The 20,626-nt window shown below is 37.2% G+C and overlaps 1 protein-coding gene across 1 annotated transcript in view; it reads left to right on the forward strand.

Annotated features, from left to right (window-relative positions):
• LOC120533090 (collagen alpha-5(IV) chain-like) overlaps positions 1–20,626 on the forward strand; it is a 224,616-nt gene that overhangs the window by 72,559 nt on the left and 131,431 nt on the right. The window contains exons 3-5 of the mRNA XM_039759763.1: positions 13,661–13,750; positions 14,131–14,175; positions 18,350–18,394. Of these exons, the coding sequence (XP_039615697.1) occupies positions 13,661–13,750; positions 14,131–14,175; positions 18,350–18,394 (180 nt within the window). The remainder of the gene's footprint in view (positions 1–13,660; positions 13,751–14,130; positions 14,176–18,349; positions 18,395–20,626) is intronic.

The following is a 20,626-nucleotide window of genomic DNA, read 5'->3' on the forward strand; positions in this document are numbered from 1 at the left end:
TACCCATGAGGCAGCTCAGACTTTACACAGGCCAATGGCAGTACTACAGCTGCAGCTTCAGGGGGCCACCCCTTTTGGTTTAATGTAGAAATGGCACAGTCAACATAAGACAACAACACACAATGATAAATAAATATCTGAATACTAATGAAAGATTCATAAAATAAAAAAGGAAACAATATAAAATCATATTCAATAACATAAAATACTAAAGAATAAAAAAAAATACAAAATAAAGCAATAAACAGAATGTTTGCAAAACTATAATACAGTAACCTAGCTTTCTAGTTTGTTTATCAGTATGGTATGGTCAGCATTGTCAACCATGGAGATAAAATTATACTAAGAGATTTTACCTCATTTAAAACCTTGATCAATGTGAAAATAGAAATTTTTCAATTATTATACTGAAAAATGATTGATATGAGCCTATGGCTATGAATTATATTTTGGTTAATCTTTTTCAAAAGAGCCTTTGGGAAAATGCCAGATAAAAGAGAAATCATTAACTATCTGCATATCAATCATCACAAATAAAGCAAATGCATGTTTTGACTTTCTTAATGATGTCTGAGAAAAAGACTGTCCTGCATTTCTTAGTTCTAAGTTATAAAGGTTAGTCTCTCTTTAGAGAGGTAATAGTGAATTTGGAGATTGATTTTTTTTTTGCCAACTGCACTTAGCTTTTGGGCATTCTCATTTAAGGTTTTTAACTGATGATATATTTTTCCATAGTACTTTTTATTTTACCAGACATTATTTTGACCTTAACAGGTGCAATTCTGTCAATAACATTTGAAATTTTAAGACGAAATTATAAACCATTTCACTAACAGAAGTGAAGTGAAAGTGGGTGTTAAAGGAATGCCTCAGAAAATACAGCACTAGTGTTCTGATTAATATGCTGTACCACTTTGTACCTATATCTAATCTTGAGAGGATATTAACCCCAAGAATCATGTCAAAGATAATACATCTTGCCTGAAGAAGGAGCCTGAGTTGCCTCGAAAGCTTGCATATTGTAATCTTTCTAGTTAGCCAATAAAAGGTTCAATTTTGCTTAACACCCTAGTACTAAAGAAAATACAGAAATGATTTGTTAAAGGAACATCAAACACTGTAACCTTGGAGATATATAGATGCTTGGATATATATGTTCAGATCCAATGTTTGTGTCCTTTACTGTGGGTAGCTTCATTAATTGTTGAAACAGTCCAAAGTTATCTAAAATAAACAAGCTCTTTAGAACCATTGTAATTGGGGTTACCAATATGAATGTTAAAATCACCAGCGGTAATAAAATTAGGTCAAGTCAATAAAGATAATAGACAGTCATGTCATGAAAGAAATCTTATGGCCTGTAGATAAGTTAATAACAGTATTTAATAAAAACAAATGCCATCTGCTTACATCGTAAACCATTATTAAATAAAACTGGTCCTCTATCTCTGTTTGTGTCTGCCCTGGCTTAATTTACAAAATTAAAATTAAAAGGATTTGAGAAAGTAAAAACTGCTAAAGTATTATTTTGGTCTATGCAATTTTCAGTATACACATAAAGTCAAGTTTGTGAAAGTCAATAAAATCATTAATTAAAAATGATTTGCCTACTAAAGAACTTTTATTTACTAAAGCCAGAGTGTATTGCAAGTGGCTTCTGAAATATAGTATATCTATCTTGATGAGAGTTTTATTTTTAATTTGAAAAGTTTGCAGATTGAATTAAGGGTGTTTTGCTGGCTGTTCTGGAAAGACCAACAATATGGGAGGTCAGAGGCTTCACCATCTGCTAGGATAGAGATTACGTCCGACACTAACAAGGCAAGGAGATTATTAAGACCATCTACAATGCCTAGATATATAGATAGATAGATAGATATATACTTTATTAATCCCCAAGGGGAAATTCACATATTCCAGCAGTAGCATACTGATAAAACCAATATTAATGAAAGAGCAATAAAAGCGCAGTGCAAGTTAAAAAATGCAAGGTGGAGAGTGTGAGGCAGGTATAACAATCTTGTGTAGTGTTAACTTTTACCCCCACGGGTGGAATTGAAGAGTCGCATAGTATGGGGGAGGAACAATCTCCTCAGTCTATAAGTGGAGCAGGACAGTGATGGCAATCTGTTGCTGAAGATGCTCCTCTGTCTGGTGATGACACTGTTCAGTGGATGCATTGGATTCTTCATGATTGACAGGAGCCTGCTCCGCGCCCATCACTCTGCCACAGATGTCAAACTGTCTAGCTCTGTGCCTACAATAGAGCCTGCCTTCCTCACCAGTTTGTCCAGGCATGAGGTGTCCCTCTTCTTTATGCTGCCTCCCCAGCACACCACTGCTTAGAAAAGAGCGCTCGCCACAAGCGTCCGATAGAACATCTGCAGCATCTTATTGCAGATGTTGAAGGACGCCAGCCTTCTAAGGAAGTATAATCGGCTCTGTCCACTCTTGTAAAGGGCATCAGTATTGGGAGGCAAGTCCAATTTATCATCCAGCTGCACTCACAGGTATTTATAGGTCTGTACCCTCTGCACACAGTCACCTCTGATAATCACAGGGTCCAGGAGGGGCCTCCTAAAATCCACCACCACTCGCACCATTTAACAAAGTCCTTGATTAGGTTCCTATACTCCTCCTCCTGCCCTAGCAGTGTTGTCAGCGAAGTTTTGCATGTGGCAGGACTCCGAGTTGTATTGGAAGTCCAATGTATATAGGCTGAAGGAAGCACAGTCCCCTGCAGCGCTCCTGTGCTGCTGACCACAATGTCAGACCTGCAGTTCCCGAGACGCACGTACTGAGGTCTTTCTGTAAGACAGTCCACGATCCATGCCACCAGGTATGAATCTACTCCCATCTCTGTCAGCTTGTCCCTAAAGAGCAGAGGTTGGATGGTGTTGAAGGCGCTAGAGAAGTCCAGAAACATAATTCTTACAACACCACTGCCTCTGTCCAAGTGGGAGAGGGATTGGTGTAACATATAGATGATGGCATCCTCCGCTCCCACCTTCTCTTGGTATGCGAACTGTAGAGGGTCGAGGGCGTGGCAGACCTGTGGTCTCAGGTGGTGAAGCAGCAGCCGCTCCATGGTCTTCATCACATGTGATGTCAGAGCGACAGGCTGGAAGTCATTCAGCTCACCGGGACGTGATACCTTTCGGACTGGGGTAATGCAAGATGTTTTCCAAAGCCTCGGGACTCTCCACTGTTCCAGGCTCAGGTTAATGATACGCTGTTGAGGACCCCCTAGCTCCAACGCACAGGCCTTCAGCAGTCGTGGTGATACTCCATCGGGACCCACTGCTTTGCTGGCATGAAGTCTCCCCTGCTCTCTGCTTACCTGGACTGCTGTAATTGTGGGTGGGGGGAAACTCTTTCCTATGCTGGTATCAGCAGAAGGATGGGTGGAGGATGCAGTACTCTGAGGTGAGAGTGGGTTAGGGTGGTCAAACCTGTTAAAGAAGTTGTTCATCAGGTTTGCTCTCTCCACATCTCTCTCGATGGTGGCACACCGCTTCGAGCTGCAGCCAGTGATGATCTTCATCCCATCCCACACTTTCTTCATGCTGTTATTCTGCAACTTCTGCTCCTGCTTTCTCCTGTACTGCTCCTTCGCCTCCCTGAGCTGGACTCAAGAGTTCCTTCTGCATGCACTTGAGCTCATGCTGATCACCGCCTTTAAAAACTCTTTTCTTCTGGTCCTTGATGTCACTTGTAACCCATGGCTTGTTGTTAGCATAGCAGTGTACTGTTCTTACTGGAACTACAATGTCCATACAGAGGTTGATGTAGTCAGTAGTGCATTCAACAACCTCCTCAATGTTCTCACTATATGATCCCTGCAGGATATCCCAGTCCATAATTCCAAAGCAGTCTCTCAGAGCCTGCTCTGCCTTAGGGGACCACTTCCTGAATGAGCGTGTGGTTGTAGGTAGCTCCCTCACTCTTGGTTTGTAGTGAGGCTGAAGCAGAACCAGGTTATGATCCCCTTTCCCACGCGCAGGCAGCAGGGTGGCGCCGTATGCGTCTTTAACATTTGCATATAGTAGGTCAATAGTCCTATTTCCCCGGGTGTAACAATCCATATACTGGGAGAAGGCCTAGTGTAAGAGATATCATATGCAAATTTAGGATAAGGGCAGGGACTGTTCATATGTCATATTCTGTCTTATAGAGATTTTCCATCTCCAGGTTAAGGGGAGAATAGTATGGATGAATAGGGAAAGCATGCACTCTTTATGTTCCTGATTTTGAAAGAAAGATGGTAAAAGCATAGACAAAGTGAGTGTTCAATGGCTGTGTTCATACATAATTTGGGTGAATGCCACCAGGTTTAAAAAAATTTCTTCACTGACAGAAAAGTACAAAATATTGGATTTATTTCACCATATCAGCAGTACAATTATTAAAGCGTAACACCTGTTTACTTGTTGGGCTATGACCTAAAATGAATTCTTGCATATTACTAATTACCTCAAACAAGTATATAAAATAATTCCTTAACAATTCTGCCCCATATTGTTTCATAGAAAAGATTTTAAAAGGTCCAATAATAATTACATCCATTTTGCATTGAGCTTAGTGAAAGGTTCTATGTTAACTGCTCGTTTATCCATTTGATAGTATAATTGGGAATAAAAATGTTTATCTTTAGTTTTTTCCAGATAATTCTAGTTATGGAATCACCAGAGAGTATGGCTTATATATCAAGTAAAGAAGTAGTAATAGTTTAGTCATTAGTATTAGTCATGCAGCTAGTGGAGCAACCAAAACTTTCCAAGTGTTCCTTAGCATTAACTCTGTGGCTTCCGGATGATCTTGTCTTATAGGCCGTAACCAACATTAACAAGACCACTACTATCAGTAGGCTTTCTAAAGCCCATGTTACATTATGCAACTTTTACAGTGACTTTGAGTCATAGCCTTCATTTATATAATTTTAGTGAGTCTGAGGTATTCGGTGGCACACTCCAATGAAGCCAGGCGCCTTAATGTTACATAGCCAGGGACTGAGACAAATTGGTCTGCGACTTACTCCTATAAAACCAAACATATGATTTTGTCTTTAGTCACAGGGACAGGCTGCATGAGAGCTGCCAAAACAATGAAGTACAATGCATAGAAAGTAGTGATGTGAAAAAAGGGACACAGGTGTTTTGGATCTCAGAGTTAAAAGAGAAGCTTGTCTGTCTGATGTCTGTTGTTTTACCAGTTAAAACAGAATGGTCTATAACTGTAGCTGAATTCATTGTAGCTGTTAACCCTTCATTCAGCACAGCTTCATTAGGCAGTATCCTGGCTGTAGATGTCAAACAGAAGAAAATCTCCTCTTATGTCTTGTATTCACATACCATAACAGAATGGCTACAGTGGGCTGGCGCTCTGTCCGGGGTTTGTTTTCTGCCTTGTGCCCTGTGTTGGCTGGGATTGGCTCCAGCAGACCCCCGTGACCCTGTAGTTAGGATATAGCATGTTGGATAATGGATGGATGGATAACAGAATGGAAAAAAGAAATAAAGAGCCAAGGCTACTGCTGATCTCGCTGCAGCCTTTAACTTCCAACTTTGCCAAGCTCCATCAGCCAGCATGCTATTGACTGTCAGAAAAAGGAGTGAGCATGACTATGCTGGGAGATCAGTGCTTGTTCAGTAAATGTGACATGGGCTGCTATTTTTATTGTGTAATCTGACGTGGAGCAGCAACAAGATCAGAAACTGCGGTCAGCTGTTCTGACATACCCTACAACAAAATAGTTGTATAATGTGACTTTGGCTTAATACAGCAGGCTCACAGTTATCAATTGTTATTTTCATTTTGTTCACCCAACATATTATAACTGTTTTCTAGGTGAAGTTCTGTCAGAGTAATTTAGTCAGCCTTCTTTTTGGCGTTTTTAATTTTACTACTGCAGTAAACATCTGTCCAGTATATGCAGGGAGTGCAGGACTTCAATCTATCATCCTTATTAGTCCAAAATGCTGACTTAGATTTGCAGGATGGTAATGAAGCCTCCAAAGTCAGGTCTGCCATAACTGGATTTAGCTATGGCAGAGTGTCAACTTTGCTTATAAATTAAAGAGACTGATTGTTAACATAAGATCTATCATCATCATCTTTGACCTGATCCCGTGTATTGATTTTTTAAGTTGCCATATCTCTGAGGTCAATTTATTTATCTTCTAGTTTATCTTTCTGTAGCCCGAGAAAGATTTCATATCTTTTTCCAATACAAATTCTGAAGTACTTTTTCTGAGTTTAATTTTGAATGTACAAGATTTTTTATTTTACACCCTGACTTACTCTGATCTATTTTAATTTGTATTCATGTGATTATTTGTTTATTTTGTTTGTTTGTTTTTGGTGTTCACTGCTATTTTGTGGTTCTCTCATCCGAGATGCATTGTTCAGTTGCTAAAGGCGTGTCCCCAGATGTCATGATCTGTGATGTCACACATGCAATACTTTATAACCTGGAATCAGTGGTCACTTCTAAATTTTGTGAATAGAAGCTCAGAAAATCTCTTGCTCTGTTATTCTTACTTTTGCTGGTTCCAGAATATACTGCTTGTGCCTTCCGACTACAATTATCGTTTAGCAATAGGGTCTGAGGCCTTGATTCCTTGATCTCCAGGTTTTGATTTTGGCCCGTTTTTAGTTTTTCATTTCAGCACCTGATCTTTTTATCAAAATTCTTTCATAAAAATTTTGATGAAAACCAATATACATCCTAAGATCAAAATCATTTTGAAATACTTTAAATAAATAAAAACCAAACAGCAGATATTACAACAGCGATTACATTATGGTACAGTGTAATATAGAAAATACTGTGGGATGAGTGAAGGTGATGGCAGCATTAAGATTCTTGTTAGATGAAATACACAGTTACAGTAAGGTTAAGCTCTGCTGAGAGAGCCCAACATTTTAAAAAGGTTGTTGAATATATTGTGGTCAACTGGGTCATTTCCATGTATCTTATTTTAAACTACTGACTAAGCAACAGGCCCTGTTAGACCTTAAAATAGACATGACAGGCATCCATACCCTTTTTGAAAATGTACTTTTGATACCTGTTAATATTAATGAATTAAAACTAACAGCAGTGGCAGACTCAGGAACAGACAAAATTTGTATTTGTTCAACAGTAAATGACCTAAACATAATTTACTGTACTTGCCTTTAAAAGTTCACCCAATGATTGGGAAACCAATAGGTTCAGGCATGGGATAATCTATTGCCCCCTTAATTGTAGTACAAGTTGGAGGTCTGCAATAAGAATAATGTTCTTTTTAATTTCAAGTCCATATATTGATTGGAGAAACAAAGAAATAATAAAGTGGAGCCCATTTTTTTAAATTGCATTATTAGAAAATATTCAATCACATGTTTTTCGTTGTTGTTCAGTTCAAGTATTACTGTCATGTTATGAAAACTACTAAGATATCTTTAATAAACAAAATGGAGGAGCATATTTAGGAAAATCATGCTAATGGGTTTAGTAAACAATGTATAGAAGCCCAGCTGGGGCTCTTTTATTCTTTGTTGAGAAAAAGGGTGGTGGGTTATGTCCATGAATGTTCACTTACTCTCATATTATCATTACTAAATCAAGTAACAGGTTCCACAATATTCACTAAATTAGATCTTCACAGTGCTTACAATCCAATAAATATTAGGGAAGTAATGCCCTATGGATTATGTAACACACTAACAGTCTATCAAAATTTCATGAATGACATATTTCAAGACCTACTTGGTATGAAGGAATGGAAATTCCCTTAGAATATGAAACGAGTACAACAGTCTGTGATGTTTGCTAATTACTATTGGTGATTCATAAAGAACTTATTTTTTCTTCCATCATATTTTTAACTGGAATATTTCATGCAAAGTGCTGCTGGATTTCTGAAGCCCAAGAGGTTTTCCATACATTAAAGTGCTTATTCACTTCACCACCTGTTTTATTTTGTCCACTTACTACACCACCATTTGTAGTAGAGATCGGTGCATTAAGTGTAGGCTGAGGAGAATGTTACAATCTTAAGTAAATTTCAGCATCGGGTTTATTAAAGATGCCAACATCATACTGTACACTACCATGCTTTTAAAATGTACTAGGTGTTCTACATTTGCTTTTATGAGATTTGTAAGATTTACATAAATTAAACTGATTAAAAAAGTTGCTATAGAATAATATTTAATGAATGAGTGAGACAAATTAATTCATTTTTTAAATTTCATGAAATTGTTTTATTTTAACACATTTTACCTTTTTTTTTTTTTTACATTTTTCCTTTACATTAATCCATTGTTTTGGAACTCCTGTAAAACAGCCCTTGTTGTGTTGCTTCCTACGTGTTTTCTGTAACCGACAAGATTTTGTTATGACTTAGCTTGTGTACTAAACCAGAATTAGAATATTAACAGGACTGATATTACCTGGTCGAATTCATTACACTGAGCAATGTATCTTTCAAATATGTGACATATGTGCTTTCAATACGTTCATCAGATTTTAGGGTTTATACCAATGAACATTAGTTAGGCTTCAAAACGAATGACACGAATATATCAGTTGTATATTCATATTTAGCAATGAAATATGGTGCTCTGCCCATCCTGCTAAATAACATAATCATATTCCTTTTTTATCAAAGTGCAGCCAAATGAGTTGAATGGGCTGTGACTGAAGCCTAGAAAAGCAAAGGCAAAAATTCTGCTCACCCTGCAGTTGTCAGGCGGCAACACTAACTGCTATTTCACTATGCCACTCAGGCATTACAGTGTTTTCTTAAAACATCACTGTCTGGTTCAAGTTGCTCGGCAAGCCATTTTTTGTATACTTTTTTTTTCATAATTTCAGAATGTATATATGTATATTACAGTTATTATGAAAACCCAAAATTATTTGATACCGAAGTAGATTTACATTTGTTATGCAACAGTGTACTTCAAGACTAAAGTGTAGCAGCAGTTTCTTATGTTCAGTCTGTTATTATGCTTAGCTTATCCTTTTGCATATTCTTGAAAAACATTGACACGCAGAAGTAAACATTTTATAAAAGTTTTTTTGTAATACCAGCTGTCTAGGTTAAATTCTTTTCTTAAGAATCTTTTCATCTCAGCTGCCCATGTGTAATTTCAGAATCAGATAATGCTTGTAGAATTCCAAAATTTATTTTCTGTCTTGTTTCATTTGCCAGAATGCATTGGAACCTACTCATGTAAATGCCTGGGTTGTAGATTTGAATCACAGATTGAGAATGGGGTATGCTGAAAATATGATTGATGGGTTTAACTGAGAAATACAAAGCTTTATGTAGCTTGGACATTTTCTCAAAGGGACAGGCACCAAGTTCCTATCTTGGATTGTGTGTCATAGATAACATGGATAGCAACAGGGATCTCTCCAAGTCCCTTTTCTAAATTGAAATAAACACTGAAAGTGTAAAAAGTAAATATAAAATGATTTAGGTATTACAGTGGCCGCTTTGCCCACATTTGGTAGAAATATGTATGCATCGATTTGCATTGTGTCTATACTGGATCACCAATATTGAGCCCAACATAATGATTCCAAATTATTCCTGATTACTAATTACTATTATTAAAAAGAGTGCCAGGATAATATGCTCTCTCTACTTCTGACTGAATAATCACAATGTGGTGCCTGCTATATGTATATTATCAGAATACAGGAAAGACTATGACACAAACCAATACAAGTCTGAGCAGTCTTGAGCAGAAGGGCAATGTCTCCAAATTTGACAGTGGTCACCAGTGTTCAATATGTGTTTAAGCCCAAGAACTAACATACTGAGAGCTACAGAGTTAATCCAGTGACCAGAAATAGCACAGGCAACCTGGCAGGAGAAATAAATCCTGAAGGTCATGGAAGTTAAAACATACAGAGCCCCATGTCTTTAATAATTTTGCTGCACTCCATTTCTGGTGCCAAGCCCAATTTATTAAAAAATGTAAGAACGCTGAAGATGTAGGGATCTGTTGTATTCATCCATCCATCCATTATCCAACCCACTATATCCTAACTACAGGGTCACGGGTTTCTGCTGGAGCCAATCCCAGCCAACACAGGGCGCAAGGCAGGTAACAAACCCCGGGCAGGGCGCGCACACACACATACACACCAAGCACACACTAGAGACAATTTAGGATCGCCAATCCACCTAACCTGCATGTTTTTGGACTGTGGGAGGAAACCCATGCAGACAAGGGGAGAACATGCAAACTCCACGCAGGAAGGACCCGGGAAGTGAACTGCTACCACTACGCCACCGTGCCGCCCCTTTGTTGTATTCAGGGAAATGTAAAAACTTGTGAAACTGTATTATTACTGATCATATTTGACAGTCATACAATTAAGCTAAATCAGATTTTATTTCCATGACAATTTTAATTGGTAAAAGGAATGATCTTTTCTCAAGAGCTGGAAGATTGTCAAAATAGTTGCCCACCATCTCTTTCAAATGAGAAAACAAGTTAAAAGAGAAAGACATGCAAGTGATTTAATGAACAGTAACACTGAAAAAGTTTTACAGGTAAAGTTAAATCTAGGCAGCAATAACCGGGAAGATGCCCATCTAAAAAGTAATTTGGAGAATTTCAGTTCTATCACCTAGAGTCCTGCTGAATCTGCTGTTTCACTATGACAGACCCTGCCTCTCCTAGTACAGAAAACTGCACCCTTCTTATCCAGTTCTTTCAATCAGTTACAGTACATAAACAAGATGTAGTCTTTCCATTTGTTCTTAAACAGGGAAAAAAGCATGTCCTGCATATTTATGTTACAGGGAAAGGTGTAAAAAGAAATTTTAGGATCTCTGCACATTTTGATGATAGAAGGACACCAATTTTATGTAACAGCTGACTGAATAATCACTAGTTATAGATTAATTGATAAAACCACAGTTTTGGAAAAATGCTACACAATACCTAATACATCTGCATAGATATGGAAGACATCAAGGAACTGATAAACAAGAATACATTTTTAAAAACTTTTATTGTCTTCATACATATATTAACTTCTTGGATCCACCAGATTCCAAAGTCAAATACTAGGAATTGATATTGTTGTACCACTCCCAAAGAATAAGATAGATATCTGCATATTTTAATGATAACAGAAAATGCAAGAGGTTCCAGAATTTGTCCATCTCCAAAAAGTAAAGTTCAGCTTTTCAAGTTAACGCATCAATAGCATTTACTGTAAAGAAATTTTTTTAGTTGAAAAAGAAAAAAAAAAATCATACAAAAACCTGGTTGCGTTAGTGTGCACACCCCCTGAACTAATACTTAGTTGAAACACCTTTTGATTTTATTACAGCACTCAGTCTTTTTGGGTAAGAATCAATCAGTTTGGCACATCTGGACTCAATGATTTTTGCCCACTGCTCCTTGCAAAAAATTTCCAGATCTGTCAAATTGCAAGATCATCTCCTGAGAACAGCTCTCTTCAGGTCACCGTACAGATTTTCAATTAGATTAAGATGTTTACTATGGCAGGGCCATTCCAGAACATTGATGCTCCTTTGATGAAACCAGTTCCTCTTTATCTTCTGCTTCTTAACAGATGATTGGAGGTTTTATGCCAAAAATGGACTAATACTTACTTCCATCCACCTTGAGTAAAGCCCCAGCTGAAGAATAGCTACCCCTAAGCATGATGCTGCCTCCACCATGATTCATTGTGGGTATGGTGTTCATTTGATGATGTGCTGGTATTTTTGCACCAAACATACTTTTTGGAATTATGGCCAAACACATCAACATTGGTCTCATAAGGCCATGATACGTTTTCCACATGGTTGTGGGAGACGGGGTACACCTTTTTGCAAAGTTTTGCCGAGCTTGGATGTTTTTCTTTGCAAGAAAAAGCCTTTACATCTTGCTACACCACCCCACAACTCAAACATATGAAGAATATGACTGATTGTTGTTACATGTACAGAGCAACCATTGCTTGCCAGAAAATCCTGCAGCTCTTTTAATGCTGCTGTAGACCTCTTGGTGGCCTCCTTGACAACTTTTCTCTTTGTCTTCTCATCAATCTTGGAGGGCCATCCTGATCTTGGTAGAGTCACTGTTGAGCCATATTTTCTCCGCTTGTGGATGACTATCTTTGCCATGATCCACGGGACGTTTAATACTTTGGATACTTTTTGTACCCCTGTCCTGACTGATACCTTTCAATGGCGAGATCCCATTCATGTTTTAAAACCTCTTTGCAAACCATGGCTTTTGGAGTATATCACAATCAAGAGGATATCACAATAATTCTACAGGAACAGCCAAACTTTATCTGAGCTCAATCAGAGCCACAGTAATTTATGTCATGTGTATACTAACTACTAAAGGTGGAATAACGTCTGACAGGATTTATTTTGGTTTAATTTCTTTTTTCTTTTATTGAGTTCATTAAAAGCATGTAACATTCCATACAATCAAGTCAAAAACAAAACTGAATTCAGTTCAACCTCCACCCATGACAAAGAGAGGAAGGCCAACAGCCAGAGCATTTTTTTACTACCAAAAATCAGCGATTTTGACAGGGGTGTGTATTCTTTTTAGATCCACTATGTTGTATGTGTTTTCTAAAAAATGGAACCATAGTAAAATCTGTAGTTGTTATGGGCGAAGATTTAACTACATAAACAAAATATTGATAAGCTTCAACAAACTAAAAAAAAATAAGTAAAGAAAATAACCTTCTGAAAATAAAATCACTGAACTGGTTGTAGAAATTAAAACTCTATACGGATTCCCTTTGGCTGTGAGAAACAGCATTTGAGAAGAAATAAAATAAATGATAGGCTTAATCATAGATTATAAAAAAGAGTGGTGTAGTCCTAAAACTCCTTGAAAGTAATATAGATTAAATGGAGTTTCAAAATTTGAAGTAACAGAAATAGAAACCTGAAAGAGAAATACTGTGTATATAACAACACATTAAACAGCCATAGTCAATGATGTAATAAAGAATAAATCTGGGTACTTCATGCAAAGCAAATTACTTTAAATTAGAACTAATGTGAGAAAAAGTCCCTGAAAAAGAAAAAGTCCTTGCAGTTGACTAATGCACTGTTTGATGCCCTGTCATGCCTTGTTCCTCATGTTGCCCAGATAAGAGCCAGTTCCTTGTGACGAAGAAGTAAATTAGTGAGTCTGAAAATAAAAGGATGTAAGAAAAAATGTTCAATTACAAATATAGAAATGCTTTTCTGCTTCTATATATGAGGAGATAAATATCTTACTCTGCAACTTCCGTGCTGTTACTTGAAAGAAAATGGTTAAAATAGTCATATGCTGCCCTCTGCTGGAAGCCATCTTTTGTAATTCTGTTCATCATCAATTTGGCTTATATGCCTTAAAGTACATGATATACAGGTAGATAGAATATAAAGTTCTGTTAATTTATTAGCATTTTTGTCATCAGCATAAGGTTAATTAAAATACAGTATGTTGAAAAATAATTTTAAAATATGCTTTTCAGTATGCTCACACTGCACTGTTTTTAATGAAAATAATACAATTAAATATACAAATAGTATACAGTGTATATCTGTAACACTGTTTGTGCTTATTTTTTATTCTCTTGAAGTTGAATAACACTAAATGCATTACTCTTTGTGTCCTTTAGGGAGAGAAAGGATTTCCTGGTCTGGTTGGTGTGCCTGGTCAAGTTGGCTTTCTTGGTAAAGAAGGTCTACCAGGGCCAGTGGGCACTAAGGTACTGCAACTTCCATTCTTACATCTACTTTTCTTTTTTTATCTTTTTATTGTTGCTTCACAATTCTGTGCATGTTGATGTTACTCTATTCAACTACTTCTATATGTATGCAGTGCATTGCTAAACTATATCGTTAAATAGGTCTTGAGAAATAGTGCAGCTGGTACTGTTACACAAAATAAAGGTTGATTTCTTTATTGACTTAACTTCATTAATTTTGTTTGTTGTCATTAGCTTTATAACTTTACATAACTTTAAAAAATATCACTTCTTCATGTAAGTGATGCTTCAATTATTACATTGTCCAAGTCTTATTTTATTTCAAAAAACAATAATGAATTAAAACATTTTTATTATACTCTAATTATTTTCATTTTTAGGGAGATCCTGGATTCACTGGAGCACCAGGACTAAAAGGTTCAAGGGTGAGTATGTGACCAGCTACTTTGCCCCTTACATGTCAGAGACCACTAAAAAGAAGCAGATCTTATAATAATAATGCTAGACTCGTATAGTATATTGACCACTTAAACAGCAGTAACTGTTACTGACATCACTCTTCTGAACGGCTGCCCTTAATTTTAAAGGAAATCTGCAGTGATACTCAGAAAAAATGTGGCATCCATTGGAAAAGGATACTACAAATGGAGTGCCCATGCATCCTTATTCTGTCAATTTGTCTCCAGACCCAAATTAATGCCAGACTACTGCCATCTCTGAGCTGAAGTGGATGTCTAATATGACAATTTCCAGACCTCACACAAATATACTCTTCACCAGTGAACAGAGAAGGCAAAAAAATTTAGACAAGCACACATTTATGATTTTATTTACAGTGAAATTTATTAGAATTCAAGTCAAGTCAAGTTGGGGAGCATGCACTGGAACAGTGCATTGCCGCATCCACTTCAGAACAAAACAACTTGGGATCCCGGTTTGCAACCCCCCAGCAGAAATGCGGCCCAGTCCCACCCTCCGGAAATGACCCTCTATCTGTCGCAGCCAGGTGTTACGTGGGTGACCCCTTGGCCTTTTTCAGCCAGTTGGGTCCCCAACAATGAGGATCTTACGAGCCGGATCACCCTCAGGGAACTGCGTCACATGGCCGTAGTGCCGTAACTGATGTTTCCTAACAATGCAGATAATGCGCCTCATTCGGGACTTAATGACCAACCGCTCATTTGACACAAACCTTGCCCAAGGATTTTCCAGAGAGACACAGTACCAAAGGAGTCCAGTCTTTGTCTCAGGTCACTGGATAGCATCCATGTCTTGCAACCAGCAAGACAGAAAGCACCAGGGGCCTCATGTATAAACGGTGCGTACGCACAGAAATGTTGCGTAAGAACTTTTCCACGTTCAAATCACGATGTATAAAACCTACACTTGGCGTAAAGCCACGCACTTTTCCATGGTACCTCATGCCTTGTCGTACGCAAGTTCTCCGCTCGGTTTTGCAAACTGGCGGCACCCAGCGTCAAAGCAATGGCACTGTTCTTGTGTGATTACTCATTATTTTCATGACGCGGCTTTATAAATACACAGAAACTAACCGCATATTGTTTATTAGTGTAATGCATCTGATTGTAATTAACTCGTAACAATATAATGGTCCAGGGAACAGCCATAGTATTCCAAATACCATAACTGCTTTAGCGTTGTTACTCTCACTTCTCCTTCTTCTTCTTCGTCTTCTTTCAGCTCCTCCCGTTAGGAGTTACCACAGCGGATCATCTTTTTCCATATTACTCTCACTGCACGACTCGGAGTATTTATATCACTGTATCTGAGTGTGAATCACAGCAGCAGCTGATCGGAAAGAGAGTTATCGGTATACAGCTTTAAGGACACGCTGTCTCAGCCACTGCAAAACGTTTTAAAGCCTTTCCTGTACAGACCTCGTGGTTCAGAAGCAGTTTAATCCCAAGAACTTTAAATGCACTCAATCAATTGCTCCTTGTAGAACGGTTTATACTTATAAGTACAATCACCCCACTGTAAACTTGTACTACAGTTATAATATCGCACAACCTGAGCCACTTTATAAAGCGCGTATTTACATATGATGACGATATCATTTTTAAGCTGAAATGCAGCAAAATATGTTTGTTAAATTATACACATAAAACTTTAACTTCATTTAAATAATCTATATTCTTCACTGGGAGTGTCATGAAGGATAGAATAATTAAACATGTACTACGAAGATATTTCAATGTTCTTTAAACGTTTTGAAGAATCGGCGCTAAGCTTACAGATGGCTTAACGCCTATTACAGAGCTGATTGTATGGTGATCGGTTACTTGGGGAAAGAAAAGCACTGACTGTAGTGACGGCTACGCCAATATATATTGAATATAAAACAGAAAGAGAAAATAACAACACAGCTAAAAACACAGCGAAAAATTTCGGCAAAAGTTAAATGCTTGTGTCATGAGCACGAGGCGGCTATGCAGTGTCCGCAACGGACGTTGTGCATAAGCTACCTTACTGACGGCGGCTAAGGAGCCACCGATTCTTCCTCTGCCCAGTGCCACCACAAGCCTAGAGCCCTGAGTACTGCTGCAATAAATTATTTCATCAAGTGAAACACATGTTTAATAACGTGCTTTAACTCCTATCATCATGAAAATGACATCACGTATACATCTCAGTATTTTAGTTATTCAGAGAGCTGTAATATCACGAATGTAATGGACTCTGTGTCCAGTTGGAGGAAGAGAGCCAGTTTAAGAAGCAAGTAGTGATTCACACACATAGAGCAAATACGAGTAGAAGATCAAATACAAAACAAAGCATTTAACGTGCTACTTTAATTACGATGTGATTTGAGGAACTGGTTAATTAAACGATTTTAAGATGAAGTTTATAATGTTCTACTAAATGACAAAATAAACTATGTGATTAAAGTGGAAATGTCGAGATTGAAGTTGACATTTCGTGCTTTTTCCCCACCGTGTGCCTTTTTCTCTGTACCCTAATAAGCTTTCATATGACACTCAGACAGTGGGCTTACAACTCTTCTTTTCACGGCAACTTTGATATGTGACTTCTTTTTTATTTCCGGCACTGTGCGATTTTGTGAATGTGAGCTTTCAAGTTTCTCCAACACGCTATGTCACTCGATCAACTTCATTTTGTTGATTATACCACGGTTTATTTGAACAAATTGTACGTTTTTCCTTTGCCTCGACTTGGTATTCGCTGAAATTCTTATATTTTCCCGTGCTTTTCCCATTGTCTTTTCACAGAAGGCTGCGCTTAAGGGCGATTTATATTGATTTGCATATTCAAATAGGCGTAATTCTGGGAGGATTTGGGGCGTTACATAATGCGCGTGCACGAGCGTTAGTTTTCACGCTGATCGGGATTTATGTAGCGGAAGAACGTGGAAGTTGGATTCCGCACAGATTCCTGCATCTGGATTTTTCTGTGCGTAAACACATTTCGGCTTTTATGCTTACGCCATGTTATAGTGCGATTTCTACGCACGGCGTTATACATGAGGCCCCAGGACTCTAAAGGCTTGAACCTTCTTCCTTTTGCATAGATATCGGGAGCGCTACACACACCTTTCCAGCGACCTCATGACCCCCCATCCTCTCCCAATTCATCTACTGACTTCATAGGAAGGGTCACCAGAGACAAGAATGTTAGAATTGATCAATGAAAAAGGTCATTTGAAATTGCTATATAGATTACGGACGTTATTGCTGTCTTTTTGTATTTTTCACTTCTTCATCCTAATATGTCATTCCAAAAGAAATACATAATTATTGGTAAGCTACTTCAATGAATAATTCAGAATTACATCATTTTATATCTGAATCAATATTAAAAATATGCATCATGCTAAAAAGAAGCAGTCTAGTTCCGTTTAAAAGTACTGTAATTATTTACTTTAGTAGGCTGAAAAAATACTTGCGTTCATAATGTATTGTCTATATGTTTATATGGTAAGACAAATTTTAATGCAATATTCAATTAATTTACTGAAACTAAATGTGCCTGGGGTGTTCATAGAAAAATCTGAGATATTCCTTTAGCTGTAGAGGGTTGTTTTTGTACACTCCTCAAAAAATGTAAAACAGCCAAGAAAAATTAAGAATATACAAAAGTAAAAGTGGAGTGAAAATTATACAGATGTTAACCATATATAGTATTACTCACTGATGTTTTTAATAAATTCATAATGCATTGTTTAGCTGGATATTAAAAGTCTTACTGAAATAAATATAAATCATGTCAGATCTTTTTTATGCACACTTATACAAACAAAACCATGGACAGTTTGTCATTTTTGTTTTCTTTTTCTAATACAGTATCCAAGGTACAAAAAGTTCTGCTGTAAATTTTAAAATCAAGACAAATCATCAACAATAACTGAAATTTAAATAAGACTTTTGAAATATTCTGTAACTTAAAGTCTGTTAATCATTTTATAAATTGTAATACCTTATTTTACACATTTTTTCATAAATTTTATGTTAATAGTATTGTATGATTATGTTTACGGACTATACAAGTTATTAATAGTATAATAGCTTTAACTTATCAAAACCGGAATAAAAGTGTGTTTTTGTCTTGTGAATATTTTAGGGTCCAACTGGTCCACCTGGCATTTTAGGTCTTCCAGGGATTCCAGTAAGTAAAATGTAATCATTATGAACACACTGATGCATTTCGTACAGACAGATCATGTATAAAAGTAAATGCCACTACATTAAGCAGTCCACTAAAGGGTGGATTACTGTAAGTTAACCTACTGCATTGGTATTTTGTTCAGATATCTGTAACATGTTTTGCTTATTCTTTGAATTTGTCAAGGCCATCTACTCTAACTAACTAAGCATGTTTATTATGATTTTTTTTTAGAAGTTTGAAATTCCACTTACTTTATACCTGTGTATAATATAGAGGAAGTTATAACATAGTTTAAAATACAGAATTCCTCTTAATTATTGAATAGTGTTTTGTGGGACATTCACAAGTTGTTTAATATACTAGGGATATGTGTTTCTTTATAACGGAATTAGTTAAATATGACATTTTCCAACTTAATCAAAATTGAAATTAAACTGCATAAATCTCTGCTGAATCAATTTAGTTTATGAATTAATTTTGTTTAATGTCTTTTATCTTTACATATCTTAAAAATATTTTTTAAATTCATAGTAATATAGTAATATGTTTAAAATGCTACATTTTTAATTGAATAGATGCCTTTTTTAAACCCAAACATTTTAGATAGATTTCTTTGTTCAATAAATAACACCTCGGACAACAGTATAACAAATTTAGACCCTTGCAATAAGAACAAAAGCATCAACAAAAAATACAGTATGTTTTGATATAAAACACATCTATGGATGTGCTGGGGTAAATCTTCAGTGATTAACCCTGTGATCCTTGGGGTTTTTGGGTCTTTCAGCATCAGACCCCCCATTCCTAGATGACCCAGCCGGGGTTGATCAAGCCGCAAATTACGTCCCAGCAACAATTGTCCGCAGGTCTGTCCTCTTAATCCAAAGAAGACTCTCTCTCTGATACTTCAGTAATGGAACTAATAGACTTCCTATTCTCTGTCCCTTTGATGTCCAGTAGAGTTAATGTTTTGCAGAGTAAACACCCTGTAAAGCAGCTAAACATCGCTCTTTCATGGGCCTGCCATGCTTCCGTATGGCACTGCACCACCAGTTCCTGGTACTTGGTGCACTTTCGTTTGTTGGCTTCCTCCATACGTACTTCCTAGTGCATTGTTATTTCCAGCATGATCAGATGATTTTGGAAGCTTCCAAAATAATGACTATGCCTGGAAGAACCCTGGATGATATTATATGTGCCTGGAAATTGAGTAATTTGCTGAGGTCATCTGTCACCTTCCAGTCAGGCAGTATTAAGAAGCTTTGACAAATCTGATAGTTTTTTATCAATAGGAAATTGTGCCTGTTGGTGTTGAGAGCTGTGGCTACACTATCAGTGACAGTTTTAAGCACCTGGTCATAGTGCCAATGGTTCGCCCTTCCCCAAGAGCTTTGTGCATTTACTAAGAATGCACTCGAGCAACTCCCCTCCACAACAAAGAGGGCGAGTTGGTGTTTCATTTTTTACCCAGACATTTAGTTTATCAGGACTTGGTATGGCATCATAGATCGCTTGAATTAAAAATGTGACATGATGAAAGATGGCTTTCCAGATTATGAAACAGGTTGTTTTCCTCTGTAGTATGCCAGTCCTTATCCAAGCTCCTTACTGGCCAAACTCTACCATTCTACTAGCCTGAGTTTATTCCACATGTTCTCATACATCCTCCTAAACTAGCAGGTGTTGCTCTTTGCCATAGATCCTGTCAACTTTCGGAGTAGCCTAGGCCTGCTTGTTCTATTGTCACAGTTCCCAACATTAACGTCTACCTCAACCTTGATGCAGCCACCATCAGCACTTTATCTGCTCTCCATTTCCTGCCTGTTTGCACCTCAGTGCTAGTTGACACCAGCATGGGGTCCCTGGAATCTTTTTACTGAAGCACCCATCTTTGTTTGTGACATAACAATAACATTTATTTCTACAGCACATTTTCATACAAATGATTTAGCTCAATTTGCTTTACAAAATGTCGAAGACTTAGTTGACAAGCAAAGAAAAAAAAAATTAAATTATTTAAGAATAACGGTAAATAAATAGTATAGAAAAAAATAAATAATCTTTACTTACATAAGATAGATATGATGAATTCGTAGCCAGCCTACAAGATAGAAGCTGCAAAATGTTACTGCTTTCATACAGAATGGCACTTTTGACACTAAGGGGGAAGCCCAAGTCATCTATGCAGGTAGCTATTAATCTTCCTTTCTGGAATTTGTCCATTATCATTAG

The sequence above is a fragment of the Polypterus senegalus genome, chromosome 1 (genome assembly GCF_016835505.1).
Source record: "Polypterus senegalus isolate Bchr_013 chromosome 1, ASM1683550v1, whole genome shotgun sequence".
Lineage (NCBI taxonomy): Eukaryota > Metazoa > Chordata > Cladistia > Polypteriformes > Polypteridae > Polypterus > Polypterus senegalus.